Source organism: Saccostrea cucullata, unplaced genomic scaffold (assembly GCF_032062105.1).
Source record: "Saccostrea cucullata isolate Sc308-1 unplaced genomic scaffold, CSIRO_AGI_Scuc_v1 ctg3302, whole genome shotgun sequence".
NCBI classification, from domain to species: domain Eukaryota; kingdom Metazoa; phylum Mollusca; class Bivalvia; order Ostreida; family Ostreidae; genus Saccostrea; species Saccostrea cuccullata.
Genome location: NW_026938348.1, coordinates 62599 through 81761, shown reverse-complemented (window position 1 = coordinate 81761; position 19163 = coordinate 62599). Strand labels below are relative to the sequence as shown.

The 19163-nt window shown below is 32.6% G+C and overlaps 1 protein-coding gene across 1 annotated transcript in view; it reads left to right on the top strand.

Annotated features, from left to right (window-relative positions):
* The window catches only part of LOC134250014 (ryncolin-2-like), a 44433-nt gene extending 27831 nt beyond the window's left edge, over positions 1-16602 (top strand). Inside the window, exons 6-9 of the mRNA XM_062732353.1 lie at positions 1510-1646; positions 14098-14194; positions 15022-15186; positions 16361-16602. Of these exons, the coding sequence (XP_062588337.1) occupies positions 1510-1646; positions 14098-14194; positions 15022-15186; positions 16361-16602 (641 nt within the window). The remainder of the gene's footprint in view (positions 1-1509; positions 1647-14097; positions 14195-15021; positions 15187-16360) is intronic.
* The last annotated feature ends 2561 nt before the right edge of the window (positions 16603-19163 follow it).

Here is a 19163-nt window from a genome sequence, read left to right as displayed (position 1 = left end):
AATCGGAATCAATATTTGCACTACTTCTTACCATTCACCATTATTGATTTCCATGAATTCTAGAATTAAAATTTAATCTCTTCAATAAAGATTCTGGCCTATGGGAATTTAAAAATACTTTCTGAATGACACGGTGTATGTTGAAGAGGTAGAGCAAACTCCTTGAAGAGTATCTCCCTTAGATTTCAATCAATATTTTTCCCCCATAAACTTTTTATTGTAAAAATAATGGTTTAAACGTTTTTTTTTTCTATTTTTTCTATAATCAAATACATCTATTTACCAAAGCATTCTTTTTATTTTCAAAGTATTTAAAGTATTTTCATAGACGTCAATACATTTTGTATTAAATGATTATTGCTTGGGTAATTATATCTATTAAAATATCGAGTGGTATAATTACAAACCTATTACCTATTTTCTGGTGTCGAGGAATCAATAAATGGACTTTCCTTGAACTTTTCAAGAAAACAATTTAAAAGTTTCAAAGGGACAGAGAAAAGTTTGGTGCAAATATGATGCAGATCTAACATTTGGTTTACATGAAGTAAAAATGGATCAAAATAGACATCGTGTATTAAAGGTTTATTTGCAAGAGCATGTTCTACGTATGAACAATTTCTAAAACGTGGTAAATTATTGACAAACAAGTTGTTGAGCAAACAAGCTGTCTCGTTCAATGTCATCATTTCGTTAGTTCTATGATAGACACAATGACCTTGACAGCAAATACAATTTATCATTGAGTAGAATACTGACTGACGTTTTTCATACTAATTTTTAGTCCGATATTCATACAATGAATTGAGGACGAATTTTTCCGTTCCAGATTTTGACAAAATGCCCACGTCGGGTGTGATCGGTCGGCAGGGGATCCTCACTCCTCCATGGAACCTGATCCCATCTCTAATTGTTTTGGTAGTCCTTGCTTGCGCTGATTCTATTTTAGTATAGCTTTATGGACTTTGATATTGGATACTGTTTGTTCCATATACTTCATTGGAAAACCGATGCCCATAATTACTCTGACGTCTCTGTGTATGGTTAAAACTCCCCATCACAATTACATTATGAAACTGTGAAAAGATTTCAAACACTATTGACATTGTCATTACATCCATAGGAAATAGCTTTACCAAGCTTTCTAATCCAAAATTATTTTTGTTAAATTCGGAAAAGTGTACTCAGTAAGGGACTTTTGGTATGAAGGCAATTTTTTTTTTCATTTTAGAATTCTTACTGTGAGTGAAAGAATAGAATGATCATATAAATCAAATTGCTTGTATAAAAGCTTCAAGTTCCAATTTTTTATTTGAAATCTATGACCTGATATTCTTTAATTAGGTTTTCCATTGGTTTCTCCAAATCAACACGTCCACACAGATTACGTTGTATTCCGTAAACAACATTAGAAGATTTTCAGTTCAAATTTTCCAAAGTGTTTTATGTTATACAAACAGTTGTGTGAGCAGATTGACTAAAATGCTTTTTTATATATACATTAAATAGAAAAAATATACAATGACTGTTCGGAGATTTTGAAAAGAAACCCCAGTAAGAAAGGAAAAGACGGTGTGTACATTATTTATCCCGACAGTCGGAGAGAGGTCTTCTGTGACATGACGACAGATGGAGGAGGATGGACGGTGAGTAGTGTTTTTTATTGTCAATGTTATACAGTCATCGACAACACCTGGAGAGAGGTCTTCTGTGACATGACGACAGATCGAGGGGTATGGAGGGTGAGAAGTGTGTTTTATTGTCAATGTTATACATTGACAACACCTGGAGAGAGGTCTACTGTGACATGACAACAGATGAAGGAGAATGGACGGTGAGTAGAGTGTTTTATTGTCAAAGTTATACATGGACAACTTCTGTAGATAGGTGATCTGTGACATGAAGACATGTGAAGGAGGGTATGTTGTGTGTTTCATTGTCAATGTTATACATAGACAGCACCTGTAGAGATGTAAATTGTAGCATTACGACAGATGGAGGGGGTGGAAGATGAGTAGTGTGTTTTATTGTCAATGTTATAGATCGAAAACACCCGGAGAGAGGTCATGACTACAGATGGAGGAGGGTTGGCAGTGATATTTTAATATTAGAATGATTATCGAATGATCTATAAAAATGTTGTACCTAGAAGTGTCGCTCATAAGTAACGCAAAAACTGTCTATCTAAATAAATTTAAAAGAATTGAATTTAATCTTTTCACATTTCTTAATCAATCCCCATGAATTTTGTCATCGAAAAGAAATTCGCATTTAAAGTAAGCATGGAGAATGCACTGAGATGTAAACAGTAAAGAAAAGAAAAAGGAGATCAAATTTTAAAAATTGTTCTTTTATACATAAAAAGCTGCATAACTCATTTTAGAAATGTAATTTTTATATGGGAAAAATTTAATCCTTAAGGCTCTGCAGTTTACAGGCGGATTTTTAAAAATACAAAAGGTAAAAAAAAAAGGAGAGTCAAAATATAACGGTCAATTTGGTCGATTGAAATTTGTAGGGACACCATTGATGTGGCTGATGTAATGCGCATGATATCAGAAAATAATATTGACGTTGAAAAATATTTAGACATTAAACATACCATTATCACAATATTTTACAGACAGAGGAAAATCTATTGCTATTTCTTTTAGAGAGGTGTCCTATTTCCTTTCAAAATGCCCTAGAGAAATTACGCGATGTATGTGCTGTCTGTTACAAAAACAAATCTTTTAATAAGATGATGAACATGAAAGCTCTAAAGATGCTTTTTTTTTTATTTTTTCATATATTTAAAGAGGCCATATAAATCATGTACATACACCCTAATGTAGGATTAGCAATGGTAACTTTAAGTTTCAAATTGCATTAATAAGCGTTTAACAAATGTTCTGCAACGTTCGACTAGCGGTCCTTGATATGATGTTCCTGAATCTGACAACGCACCTGGAAAAAGCTTAAACATTCAATAATATGTTAGAAAAAAGAACGTAGACAGTTTTTTCCATCATTCATATAAGCTGGATATCAGCAATTGTGGGATCTTTGAGGTAGGTCGCGGTTTTACTGTTTAAAAATACGAACGAGAAAGCATATCCTGAAAATTTGATATAACGTTCCTCAGAACAATTCTTACCTGCATTGTTCTTTCCTATTAGTGGCAAGCTTGTATATAACCATAACTCTCAAACATTTGTTGATTATAAATTCTATTAATCAAGTTACCATAGGTAAAACACATTAACATGCATTTACAAAGTAGCTTGCAAACTTAGAGCTTCTGTTATAAGATATACCAAGATCATTCAATAAGTGATGCAATATATAACATATCTCTAAATTAAAGTTGAAGCATTTAATTTAATATTTTCATATTTGAAAAGTATTATTAAAGACCTCCTAAACACAGAAAATCCCACAAAGTCGCATATTGTCCTCGCAAGGAAATTCATTTGTTAAAGTAAGCATGGTCACTACACTGAGCTGAAACGGATTATTGATGATCTCTGCCAAAAAGATGAAAAAGAGCTAGCTATTTGAAAATTGTGCTTTTTACAAAAATCGCCGAAAAACCCATATTATGATATGATGTTTTATATGTGGAAAAATTATCTTTAACGCTGTATACTTTTCGGACGGATTCAGTAATTCAGAAGAAGAAAACGAGTTCAAATATAACAGTCGATGTGGTCAATTTAAATTCATGGAGACACCTAAAATATCGACTTTGTGTGCCACATGAAAAAATTAAGTACGTTACCTATTATACGGAGGCCCACTATTTTCTGTAATTTAATATACAGGTTTGCCAAATTATAAAGTCTATGTGCATGTACTAGAAGATTGGTTGTTTTAAAATATGCGAAGCAAAATTTCCAAATTCCGTTAATTAGACGTACAAACCATGTGTAAATATCCATTTTTTTCCGGAAATTGCTAGTTTTTCCATTATTTTTAACAGATATTTCTAAAATTGAAGTAGTGCCCATCCCTCGAGCAAAATAAAACATGTATATTTCAAAACATTTTTATGAAAGACGGATGAAAACAAGATAAGATTTTGCTCGAGGAATGTGCAGTATGTTTATTTTTATTTTACATTACTATTTCCGGTGGCGGATTGATGGTTCATTGAGAAGTGTTATTTTATATATATGTGAAATTATGTCGCCATAGTTTATAAAAATGTTTTAGATAAATACTTCATGCATCGTCAATATATTTATTTTTCATGTAAATCTATTTGTCATGAAAAATAGCATACAAACTGGAAAATATGTAAGGATAATTAGGCAGATGACGATGGGTCCTGTGATGTGTAGGCCTAATAATATGAATCTGACAAATATTACCGAAAAGGATAAAGAACCAACGAAAACGCTTAAGGTAGGTCGCGGGTTTACTGCACAAAAATTCTTACGAGAAAACATATCCTGAAAATTTGATAAAATGTTCCTTGGTATTCACAGCGTATTATCTGCAATTTTTATTAAATTTGCCTACATATTTTTAATGCTTTATTACTGTAAACGCGGTATTGTTGTTCGTATTTTTTTTACGCTTTACTATTGAAATGTATGGGAAAATGACTTTTTTAAGCCAATTTTGTGAAAATAAGTTCTTTTAAAAAGATTGGAAAACTTTTTAAAGGCGTAGACGAATTAGTCAGGAATTTCAAAATGTGAAGATGAGGTAAAATCAAAACTATTAATATAAAAAAATCAATATGTCTTCTCGCTAGATTTTTTGCTAAATAATTTTAAAGTTATTCTTTTATATTGCTACAATGTTGCGTTTACGGCGTTATTATATCTACAACGTCATTTTGTTGAACGTAGTCAGGTGTACAGTACGAGTATAAATATCTCGACGTTTGGAATATGCAAGATTTAAAAGGAGACATAGATACAGAAATAAATTTTATTCATCATTTAATTTATTGCGGAGACATATTAAGATGAGCAGAAACTTATTTTCACTAGTATTGTGAAATTCATATTCTGATCACAAAGTCCGAATGAACGGTATAAACATCGTGCATGAGAATTAACATACAGCGAAAACAACGCGAGTGATAAAATATTAGTACCTGTGTTTTTAGGATATTTATGGTCGATAGGATTTCAGGCATTACACAAAAACCTGATCACTTTATTCGAAAACGGTAAGATACACATCCCGATACTGAGGAAATAAGCGGCCGGGGGGGGGGGGGCTGTTACCTACCCACAATGTTCTTTCTATATTAGTCGCAAGCTATAGTATATGGTCCTAAATCTCAAACATTTGTTAATTTCAAATTCTTTGAATCAAATTTCAATACGCAAAATGTAAAACATTTGCATTCAAATTTTAAACGTTGAGCTTTTGTTATCACAAAAATATATAGAAAAAAAGATACTTGTAAATTGTTTAGAGTGTCTTATAGGTCTTACAGTCCAGGATTTTGTATAAATTTGATTTTTAAATGCATTTCACAATCTATTAGCCAGCAAAACAAGGCGAATACACGGCATTCAAATGCATAACAACCAAACAATAATGATAATGATGATGATAATTTTAAAAAAACCCAGGAAAATACATGTAATTAAATTAAACCCGATTTTAGTGATAATGGTTGATTCCATCCTGAAAAGTATACACACATTTTTGTCCCGGCTTTGATTGGAAGTCATGATGCAATACGCATGTTCCCCTGAGTTTCAAATAACGTGCGCACATACAACCCCTCAAGTTTTCCGCTAAGCAATTTTTATTCATGATAACTTTTTTTCTGCATACCATAACTTTTACGCTGATTTATTCTGATTGACTTTTAGCAGTTTAGTGTTACACTTACAATATACAGTATTCCTTTCATTTTGTAATGTATTTAATTAGTCCTATGACATTACATATAATCACACCAGAATTCAGACTGAAATTTAATTATAAAACATGTACGAGGTTTACCTACAATAGCATGCACTTTGTATTATTAATCTTCTTGATTCGTACAGACTTGAAGTCATTTGCAGAGAATTAAACGGGAAGCAACGTAACGTTGCCTTTGTGACGTAACCGACGTCATAATCAAATGTGCACAAAACAACCGCTCGAATCGTCGAATTTGTGTACCAAAACTGATGACAAAAGCAAACCCGCGACCTACCTTAATAATAAAAGGTGTAACTGATTAATCGTATCAGCACAGAAGAAGAAAACAGGCTTGTATTTTCTACCAAAGGTATATTTTTATTTTGGAAACTGAGAGAGTTCATAGCTACCGTCAGCAGATGTAAATAAATTACGTAAAAGCTCAAAGATGACGTCACAATAGATCCCGTTTGATTTAAGGAATGAAGCTAATTTCAACTTATGTTATCCGATATAACATAACTTGGGGCAGTTTACGCTTTATAAACCGCGAAGCGGTTTATAAGAAAGCGTAAACTGTCCCACGTTTTGTTATATCGGATAACATAAGTTGAAATTAGCTTCATTCCTTATAATTTAATTCCAGTGTAGACAATGAGACAATATTTCCACCGGAAAAAGACTTCAAATTGAGCATTATTTTAAAAGTAACGTCAAGCGGAGTAATACGTTTTTGACGTAACTCATTGTGACGTGGGCAAGTTATGTTATCCAAAATATTATATGTTCCTCTGAATGATTCAGCCAATGAAACTGCTTGATACAAGTGAAAATAAATTATTTTCTTATAATTTTTTTCTTATTCAAAAGACATAAGGTATAAAATATAATAACCCTTTGCAAGATCTGTTCAAATTTATCAATATTCTGAGGCCATATATGGTTACATTCTCACATAAACGCACATGTATATTATGTACGACACAAATGTACGGATCGAAATAAAAATATAGCATTCACGCAGCAAAATGGTTAATATTAAAAGTGATACTCTGAAAATGTTGATATTTAATTTCCAGCTCTATATTTGTTGCTTAATGCCCCTCTAGATAATTTTTTTATGCACCAATCTATTTTAAGAGATGTTGATTTTATTCCAGAATGAATTAACGAAATGAGGCCTATATTTCACTAAGGCCTAGTATTATTTCTATTAATTTATATAAAAGTTGCTGCATAAACTAAAATTACTGTCATTTTTGAATTGTCTGACAGAAACGTCAAAAAACGACGGAGTTGGGAAACAAAATATAAGTGAAAAAGAAAATTCAAGCACAAAACATTTTCGGGGGGGGGGGGGGGGGGGGGGGGGGGGCACTTTTGATGAAGAGGGTTTGTTGAAAGAGTTATTGTAAAAATTAGGGGGGGGGGGGGGTTACCCGGTACCTTGCAAGGCAAAAAAATGCTCTGCGCAGCGGCCCTTAGAGATACTAGTATATTGCCCCTCCTGATCAGTCCCAATTTTCATCAAATGTTTTTGTGTCTAGGGAAAGAGTTGTAAAACATTTCAGACTCACTAGCTGATCGCTTTTATTTAAAGAATGAACGTTTAATAAACTTTGTTCTCGTTAATCCGTATCCATTTTAAACGTTTTCATCATCATCTTGTAAAGGTATATTTTCAAGTTAACATTCATTGTAAAGGACGGAGTGTTGTTAAAACAATTAGACGCAATGTTCACAAAGAACATGTATATATATTCATTTAACCCTAAAAACCCGTGTTTAAATATCTTTCTAATTGTTTTGTTATTTTATACATTTTAAGGTAGGGATTTCTGTAAGTTACAGAAATTAAATTAATCGCTTTTTATAGATATCCGAGATTTAAAACAAGGATCTATTTATTTCTGGCTCGGATAAAAATATCAGACACAGTTGAAAGTCAATTTAACCCACAGAAATTTGAGAATATCTAAGTTCAAATTCGTGAAAAAATAATTTGAACGTAGATTTAATCAGAAATATACAAAAAGGAGAGATTTGCAAACTCTGAAGAATCTATATGGAACATACTTATTCATGATCGATATACACATGTACAGTTATTTGACCAGTTCCGAATAAGAAACCGATTCGGCGGTACTATAATCATACTAGGCATTATTTCAAAATCCAAGTGTTTTGTCAAGGTAGTTCGATGACTTGTTGAATTGAACATTGCTTCATAAAAGTTCAGCCTTCCCTCAAAAACATTTTTTTTGCAAGTTACCATAGGTGTCTATTTTACCAGTTACGAATAAGCTGACGAGTTCCGGATACCCTAGAGATTCTTATTCAATTCAACCTAAATTTAAAAATATATACGTTATCCATTGGCATGCCTAAGAAAAATTAAATTAATTGCTTACCAATTAATTATTTGTGTTTCCAAGGGTTGAAGAGAAACTAGAGTTACTGTGATAATGATAATGATATGTTTTAATGATACCCCACACCTCCTTTATGATTATTTATGGCAAAGTCCATGTTTTGTTCTGGGAAACCCGAAATAAGTGTCAAATCAAAAAGTAAAATAAAAGGTCAAAATGTCACAATGTACTAAAGAATCTGTGAAAGTATCATAAAATCTTATTCAGTGGTATGGGAGGAATTGCGGATAAGAGATGGATGTACCTTTTAATATTACAAAAGAAATGGCAGTATCTATATGTTTTTTCAGGGAGCCCAAATTATGCGCCAGATCCAAAAATAAAATAGGTGCACTTTGTCACTGTTAAAGAAAGATTCTGTGAACGACTCATTAAATTATCTGAAGCATCATTAAACTTCATTCAATGGTAGAAGAGGGGTTGCGGATAAGAAAAGGATCAGGTCTTCTATATAATATTTAATAATAATATAATTATATATAAATAAGCTGTTGATCGAAGAATTAAAAAAAAAATGCGAAAAATGCTGAATATACCGGTAATTCCGGAGATAGATTTAGGAAATAATTTAGATCGCTGTAGGTCAAAGATGTTTACCCCCCCCCCCTCACAAGGCATGGAGTTTTTACATGTACATGTATCTCTACTGCACAACCCTTTGAATACAGTCACGAGTTAACTGTCCATTCACAAGGTGGATGTCAAGTGTTTTTTTCGGTTTATTACATATAGAAGTCAGAACCGGGGGGTGTTGGGGGAGGGGTAGAGGGGTTTATCCCACACTTATCTGCAAATATATACATAATACATGTATAGGCATTGAAAATTGGGTTTACATTTTTTTGTTGGTTTACCCCCCCCCCCCCCACTTTCAATTACCCCCCCCCCTCCCACTTTCAATTTGCTTCCGACGCCTACATGTACATGTATGTATAACAAAAACATATAGCCGGTGGAAGAATCACATCAGACCGTATCGTTGTCTTTTTATAGAAAGTTAATACTTAAACCTATCATTTCTAGTGTATGCAGTGTTGACAAACTTGAACCTACAGAGTACACGTATACATATATATAATTATATTCTTAAACTACATGCAACAGGGATTAGTGAATATTTTTAAATACACTGACAATTTAAACCTACTCAAGGTGGATCAAGGAATATTCCTAAGGGACTAATCAGTAGACACGTCTTTTAATCATATTCCCGTTCTAGAGCCAAGGAGAGGGAGGGGAAAGGGGTATACTGTTTTACCTAGTGTGCTTGTCCATCTATCCAGCTGTTTGTGTGTCTGTCTGTAACAAAGTTTTGATCGCAGTTTTCGCAGCAACTTCTCATCAAAGATGCTTGATATTTTAGCACATTCTTCACTGAGGCATGCTATATCGTGGTATTATTTTTTTAATCCGATATCAATTGCCTGTTTATCCGTGCGTCAGTCGTACAAAAAATAACACATTTCGTTGCAGTTTTTTTCCAGCAACTACACATGTACATATATTGCAGTTGTTTGAATTTTTTTTAGCACATACTTTGTTATGACATGCCATATGATGGGATTTATTTTTGTATGAATCTGATATCAACTTCTTATTTGTCCGTGCATATGCACGTAACTAAACATGTGAAAATTTTAATTAACATATCTGTATTTTCACATCAAAGCGGGGTATTACTAGGATTACTATCGAGTATTGGCTCACAGACTTCTTGTTTGTCCAGCCCTGTTTTTAAAAATATCAATCAAGTATGTAATTTACTTGCATAAAAAAATCATTCAAATTTGAATTAACTTACATCTTTTTCAACATGATATTGTTGTATTTTTTTCCTTTCCAATTATGTATTTTTTTATTGCTGTGTAAGGCGGAAACAATAAAGTGGTATTTTTAGGAATTGGAATTTAAATCGACCAAGAAATAAGATTAAATGTAAATTTAAACAAAACTTTATTCTATATGAACAAAACCTTTTCCTCTTCAGTTGTTTAAGTATGAATTAATTTTTTTTTTTTTTTAATTTTATCTATTCCTTTTGTCGATTTTTGCGCATACTTTTATCAAATATTTACATTAAAAATTGATTTTGTAGAATTTTATAAATTCTGAATCATAGGACCCATCTCACACAATATTGGGGGACAATCATATCACCAACCGAGTGGTTCAAGTTGCGGGCTTATTTAGTGTCAAAAGAAAGACCTTCTTAATTTGTCTCGCGCATATCGCACCCAAAGTTTCGTCTTATAAATCGAACGACTTGGACATATTAAAACGAGGAAAAATATTCTTATTTGCAAAATATATTAGAATGGAATTAGAAAAAAATATTATCTTATCATTTATTGTCATACCATCAAAACTTTACGTTGTATCAGAGCAGAAGACGTCAAAAACGCAATGTGCGTTAAAGTGCGTGATTGTGGGGTAAAGGTATATGCGTTAAAATGCGTGATTGTGGGGCAACGGTATATGCGTTAAAATGCGTGACTGTAGGGGAGGGGGTTAAACTTCATTCAATGGTAGAAGAGGGGTTGCGGATAAGAAATGGATACCCCAGAGCGTGTCAGACGGACGGACAACTAGACGGACGGACAGACGGACAAACATTCCTATATTATTATACTACCAACATTAATATATATACCCCTTCTTCCTATTTTTCCATGGGGGGTATAATAAGTCACGTTTACAATGAAGAAAACAACGAAGAGTGAATTTTTAATAGTGTTTAAAATGCGTATTCGGAACTGGCAAAATATCTTTCAGTATTCTAAATATTTATTTTTGACAAGTTTTTAGTGTATGTTAGAGTGCATATCAAAACTTCACATAATTCAAACACTCATAAAAAAGCCTTCTTACCATAGATTACAAATTATTTTTACACCGTTGAATTTATTAATTATCAGTCCTTAAATTACTTATTATTCGGAACTGGCAAAAATCCGGAACTGTCGAAACGACTGTATCAAGGTTTAACGTTTCACTGATTTCACTGAATTTTTCACTGATATGAAGGTCAATTTTATTAATATCAGATCTCTGTTTCGCTCCGAAATTTTGATTGTCGCTATACAAAATGTTTAGCAACTATCAGAATTTCGGATCATAACAAAGATTTGAAATAAAATTTGAGCGCAAGTCGTTAAAAATACTCAGGTTAGATATATTAGCATTTAGTAAACATGATGGCCGATCAGTCTGTATTTAAAAGATGTGCATTACGTGTGATCCAAGAAAAAGGGAAGGAGGGGGATCCGGAGGTTGTTGTTGGGGGGGGGGTGTTCTCATATATGTATTCAAATAAAGAAAAAGCCGAAGCTGAGAATTGTCTTGGCTTAATTCATATTTCATATACATGTTATCAACAAAAATCAAATTAAGATTTCATTTAGAATCATCAAAATAAAACATGAACAATGACGTATGCAGTAAATTCATACATATATGATTATGTCCTCGTGTTTATTGTTCAAACTTAAACTGTATACACACTCTCTCTCTCTCTCTCTCTCTCTCTCTCTCTCTCTCTCTCTCTCTCTCTCTCACACACACACACACACACACACACACACACAACAAGGTTAATAAAAGAAAAAATAATTCGTTTATTAGGAATTTTAAGATTTAATCGTGGGCAAAAAATTGGAATAATGGAATTCAAGCTATAAATTATGTTCCGTGGACTTTCTAGATGAAAGATCGTTTTCTCAGGAAAAGTAGCAAAATCAACACATCGATGACCAACAATATTTCCATTAAAGAAAATTAATTTTTAAATTCAGCAAAATTTAAACTCGCTCCACATCTAAAGAATAGCTCACAAAGGGAATAGAAGACGTAAGCTACTTTTTTCAGTTAAAAATTTTTTTTGCGCTGTATCGGGATTAAAACGTTGAAATCCGATAACGTCAAGTTGACGTCATAACGGCAAAGCGTTATTTTCTGGGTACTAAGGGATGTCGTTTCATTATGATAAAGAGAAACAATGGTTTCATGTTTTATTAGTTTTTGTGTACTAGTATTTAAAGAAGTCTATCAAAGCAATGACATACATCCAAATGAAGGACTAGCAACGGTAAGTTTTATGTTCAAATTGCACAAAGGAAAATTGAATTGATTTCCTGCAATGAAGTCCAAAATTCGGTGACCAGGGTATTTTTCTCGTGCCTGTCAAAGCAGCTGCATAAAATGCATAAACGCTTAGAAAAATAAATAAAATTAAAAAAAAAAAAAAGAGAGAGTATACAGGACTTTTCTATTACCCATATTAGCTTGATCGCTGCCACTTTGAGATCTTTCATCCCCAAAACACAAGAAAACAATCAAAGGAATATTGTACAATGTCAGATATGTCATGGGAAATGATTTTCGTCAGTGTTTTTGAGGCATCCCTTAAGATGAGTTTGTTTATGGATGCAAAGACTTAAGAGATGCATAAAGGGTAACAGGAAATGGTTTACCGTGTCATATATATACGAGTATATAGGTCTTACAGTCAAAGTGTTGTATAAATTTGGGTTTTAAAAGTATTCCAAAATTTGTTAGCCACTAATGCAAGATGACAAAACTGGATTTTTAAAAATACACAATAACCAAATAATTATAATAATGATGACGATAAGAAAAAGAAAAGGAAGATACATGTCATTAGTTTTGAACTTTTTTTCAGTTTTGAGGATTGATTACATCCTGAAAATTAGAAGTATATTTTCCCCCGGATATTATTGGCAGTCCTGATGCAAAAGGCATGTTCCTCTAAGTTGCGTGTGTACATACATGTATGCAAGCTATTTTATTGATAATAACTTTCTTTTTGCATAATATAACTTTAACACTGATTTGACTTATTCCGATTGACTTTTAAGTGGACTGAAATTCATTTATACAACATGTACGATGTTTACGTACAATTGCATGCACTTTGCATAAATCTTCTTGATTCGTACGGACTTGGAGTCATTAAACGGGAAACAACGCAAAGTTGTCTTTGTGACGTAACTGTCTTCATAATCAAATGTGCACAAAACAACAAAACAGCAGCTCGGATCATTGAAATTGTGTACCAAGAATTAATGACAAAAGCAAATCTGCGACCTACCTTATATTTCCAAAAGCATGAAAATAATCAAAGAAATATTGCACCATAAATTATATTTATCAGTGTATTTGGATAACCCTAAAGATAGAGTATGCTGACATTTTCTGTTCATGGGAACAGAGATCTAAAACATGTATAAAGGGTAACATTGAATGCCTCAAGAGATTGAAAGATTAACAATATGTATTACGTATTTTTTTATAGGAAATTTTGCATTATTGTGAAAACGAATCAATTAAAATATTATTATCGTGGCTTTATGCCTTTCATTCAACCTATCTAGAAACCAATTCCCCAGCAGAGCTCCTAAGTAAGTAACAGCATTCGAAACACAACCATTATTCTGGAGTTTTACATTAACCAAACACTGAGAAGGAAACCTGAACATAGCAAAAAAAAAACACTTGAATATATATATTTTTAAAATTTACCGTAATCAGGGGGCAAAGAACAAAATAACTACCCACAATAATAATTCTTGTTTCTGAATTGGTTTCTAAACAATTTACACAATGAGTATAATGTATGTTCAAACAATTTTATATTAACTTTTGTTATAAAACTCTTTTATATAACACAAAAGTACACTGGCACATATTTTAACTTGAAACTTTACTCATAATTAAAACAAATGAAACATAGTGGTTAATTTTTCTTTTATTTAAGAATTAAAAATGAAAAATTTAGCATTGTTAACAGGTGATTCAGAAACGAGAAGATGGTGATGTTGATTTTTACAAGACATGGATAGAGTATCAACAGGGATTTGGGAATGCGACTAAAAACTATTGGATAGGTATGATCTTATGAATATTTTATTTAACTTGATTAATTTGAATAGAACACTGTAAACAAAATATTCGCATGCGAGACATTTTTTGCGAGGGAGACGTCACCGCAAATATTTCTTGCCAAGAACCGGTCCTTAGAGTCTTTGTGTCTATTTAGAACAAATTCAAAAATGTTTGATTGCGAAAATTTATCGTCGCAAATTAGTTTACCCGGTGTAAATTGAGAAATAAAGTATTCGCGAATAAAAATTGGTTTACAGTATACATATATTCATGCTCAGTTCACCTGAAATGTTTAATATTTTCAATCATTAAAGAAATGTTGAAAATATTGATTAAAAAAGCAAAGACGTCCAACAACAAAAAAAAATCAATAAGCAATATAATGTCTCGAAACGGGTATAAAAACAACACTCACAGGACATTTCGGAGGTTGAATCAGGTGTTTAATGGACTGTGAATCCCCAGTTGACCGGGCACACCTGCCATGACCCTATGCATTAATTTACTAGCGCTCTGGATTCCTTTTTTTTACAAAAGTTTTTAAACTTCAAATGAAACAGTTAACACTCTAAATATTCTGTGTCTGGTCGATTATTCTGGCCTAGTTGGTTTTATTTGTTTGTTATTCTATTTCCTTTGTTTTTCATGACTTTAAACTTTTTTTCTTTGACCTAAAGAAGAGACAAGTCATTCCAAAAATATACTGAATTCATTTGTTCGTGTTGTTTCTCCTTTTTTGTGTTGTTTTATGGACTTTGGTATTGAATACTGTTTGTTGTCTCAATATCCTTCCTTAAAGTATATGTTGTTTTGCTTAATATATATGTAGGGAATGAGGCAATTCATACCTTAACAAAGGATAAAAACCAAGAACTCCGGATAGATCTTCAGAGGCATAACGGAGAAGAGGCTTATGCTGTGTATTCCACATTTTACATCGGAGATGAAGACGATAAATATAACCTGGCAGTGTCTGGATACAGCGGAACAGCGGGTAAGTCGTTTTGTCATTGTATGAGTTATGTTCAAGACATGATGTAGTTGCAATATCGACAGAGTAATCTTTTACAGTTTGTTAAAATATTTCTCTGAAGTTTTGTGTAAAATATAAAATTTTCTTTTTTCTTTTTTTTTTAATTCTTATTTTTAATACCCACGATACCGTGTCGATATCGAATAACTTTCGTCATAACTTTTGTTGCTGTTTTTCTTTATGGAATACTTGTTAGAATGTACTTTTTATTATTAGCTGGCTTAGTTTCGATATCAAATCATAATTGTTAAAAGTGTTACATTTCTCAACATTCACCTTAACCTAACTCTTCATCTTACCAAATACAATGACAATTCGATTCGTAATCGTTGGTTGTCATTTTGTTCACATAACGATATCCCAAACGATATCGATATAATAATATCTATATAGTCAAGATTTAAATTAACTTATAAATCGTATACACATCAATCATATCTTAGATATTTTGAGCTAAAAATATCTCTTATATACTAGTATTATCAATTTCGTAAAAAAGATCAAAGGATGACTCATTTAACCCTAACGTTATATAACGCTGAAGATCAGGACTGAAAACTACAATGGTCGTTACTGTAACATTACATCAAACATTTCATCAATAATTAGTAGACTTTAATTACCAGGGGGCTAACACGCGTTACTCAATTTGTTTGCACACACCATTGCAGTTATGAGACTGCATCTTTCAAGAAATGATAATTCATTGCTTATATTAACATTTTTTTATCCCTCGATTTTCCACAATTTTAATTTTTTTCATTTAAATTCCTGCCTTATCCTTCATGTAAATTGCAATTGATAGAACAGCCTTTGAAACATCCTAATCAGGAAACAAAAACAAGTGCTCAATGATAACAGATAACAAGAATCAAAGTTTTATTTATTTTTCAATCTTAAATGATTAACTATATTTTTGCATCAAAGAAATACGAATGAATCGTATAACAGACATAATTTTTTTTAGCTTTGTTTAAACAGTAATTGTGTAATCACTGTATTCAAACAGCAGACAGACTGTGGTGATTAGGTCTTGTGTGTTATGTGTAATTATCACTTGTAATTTTATAATGCTTTTTATTAATAGGGTCAAACAAAGTAAATATAAATTTTGTTTTTCATTACACCGTTCTAGGTGACAGTTTATCTTATCACAATGGTATGAAATTTACAACAAAAGATCGTGAAAATGACAACGACCATATTAATGGTAACTGTGCTATCCAATGGCATGGAGCCTGGTGGTATGACATTTGTCACCAAGCCAACCTTAATGGACAGTATGCACAGTCTGCATTGTCTGGTTTCAAATACATGGTATGGAGAAAGTGGAAAGGCTCTGAGGCATTAAAACGGTCTCAGATGATGATAAGATAGAAAAAAGTATAAACAGTCCTGTGATATTGTGATATTTACACAAGTACTGATATTGATATTTGACATTTAATAAAAACACAATTTTAAGCATTTCTACATGATAAATTCTTCTTACGTATTTACAATCATTCTTTCGTCGCCTGAGAATTATAAGATTCTACATGCCAAATGGTAAAAGAAAGAGTTACATGTATGCATATCGTTTGAATCGGCTCGCTGAGATCTACCAATGAACTCTTTTTGTTCCTTTAAACAGAAACACTTATCATTGTTTTTAACTCGACATTTAGATACAAGTATATCGACGACGTTTTGTCAATTAACAATGGTACTCTGTTTTCTTATGTCGATACGATATATCCTAGTGAGCTTGAGATAGAGGATACCACAGAATCCGACACATCCGTTTCCTTTTTAGCTCACCTGAGCCGAAGGCTCAAGTGAGCTTTTCTGATCAAAATTTGTCCGTTGTCTGTCGTTGTCGTTGTTGTCGTTGTCGTCGTCGTCGTAAACTTTCTCATTTTCATCTTCTTTTCAAGAACCACTGGGCCAATTTCAACCAAACTTGGCACAAAGTATCATTGGGTGAAGGGGATTCAAGTTTGTTCAAATGATGTGCCACGCCCTTTTCCAAGGGGAGATAATTATGAATTTATTAAAAATTAATGGCATTTTTTAAAAAAAATCTTCTTCTCCAGAACCGCTGAGCCAGGAAAGATCAAACTCATGTGGAAGCATCCTCAGGTAGTGTAGATTCAAGTTTGTTCAAATCATGACCCCCGGGGCAAGGGTGGGGCCAAAATGGCCGACCAAAGTTTAAAATAGGAATATATAGGAAAAATCTTTAAAAATCTTCTTCTCAAGAACCACTGAGCCAGGAAAGATGAAACTCATGTGGAATCATCCTCAGGTAGTGTAGATTCAAGTTTGTTCAAATCATGACCCCTGGGGCAAGGGTGGGGCCAAAATGGCCGACCCAAGTTTAACATAGGAATATATAAGAAAAATCTTTAAAAATCTTCTTCTCAAGAACCACTGAGCCAGGAAAAATGAAACTCATGTGGAATCATCCTCAGGTAGTGTAGATTCAAGTTTGTTCAAATCATGACCCCTGGGGCAAGGGTGGGGCCAAAATGGCCGATAAGTTTAACATAGGAATATATAAGAAAAATCTTTAAAAATCTTCTTCTCAAGAACCACTGAGCCAGGAAAGATGAAACTCATGTGGAATCATCCCCAGGTAGTGTAGATTCACTTGTGTTCAAATCATGACCCCCGGGGCAAGGGTGGGGCCAAAATGGCCGAAAAATGAGTTTTACATAGGAATATATAGGAAAAATCTTTAAAAATCTTCTTCTCAGAACCACTGGGCCAGGAAAGATGAAACTCATGTGGAATCATCTTCAGGTAGTGTAGATTCAAGTTTGTTCAGATCTTGACCCCTGGGGCAAGGGTGGGGCCAAAATGGCCGACCCAAGTTTAACATAGGAATATATAGGAAATATAATATCTTAGCCGACCAAATTTTACATAGGGATATGTAGAGAAACATTTTAAAATCTTCTTTTCAAGTACTTCAAAGCTATGTTTTGTGATATTTTTTTGGAATCATCCTCCGGTAGTGTAGATTCTAGTTTGTTCAAATGATGAACGCCTGGAGGGGGGGTGAATTCAAGTCCGATGTGCTCAGGTGAGCGCTGTGGCCCCTGGGCCTCTTGTTAGATATTTTACTTGAAAAGAATATTAATGCTGAACAAATTACCAAGTGTTTGGCAAGTCAAACGTTGCAATATTTAATCTTTTCCATTTGTATTGTGAAACTTTCTATTTGTATTGCATAATTTTTATTTGTATTCTATAATTTTCCCTTTGTATAGTAAAATTTTTCATTTGTATTGAATAAGTTTTATTTTCCTTGTATAATTTTCCATTTGTATTCTAAAGTTTACATTTGCATTGTATACTTTTTTCATTTGCATTGTATATTTTTTCATTTATATTGTAAAAAATCATTTGTATTGTATATTTTTTATTTGTATCTATGTTTCCCATTTGTATTGTAAATTTTTTTATTTGTATTGTATCCGAGGAATTGTTTATTTTCGTTTTTGTCATGAAGGATTTCATTGGTTTAATATAGATAAAATATACTTTGGTATATACCCCATATGTTCCGGGAAGTTTACACGTGTTATTTAGTCTGAGCATAGACTGGCTTGCCTTCCTCATCCTCGATCCTCGATATACAGACAGGTGACCTAAAAACATATTTAAAAAATAAACCTACATAAAAAAGCCAAAAAATAAATAAATAAATAAAATCCACCAAGGATATTTTGAACAAGTTGAGGGCAAAATATCTAAATATTAGTACAATATTATGCTTCCAAAAGCAAAAAAACCTTTAATGGAAAAATATTTGGGCTGAAATATTTAACATTGATGATTTCCACTTGTTGTAGAACATTTACTGGGACAAAAGTCAATGAAATATTTTATAAGAATGTGTTTAGTTTCAAATTAATGCATGACTTCCTGGCTTGGAATAAGTATGTTTGTAA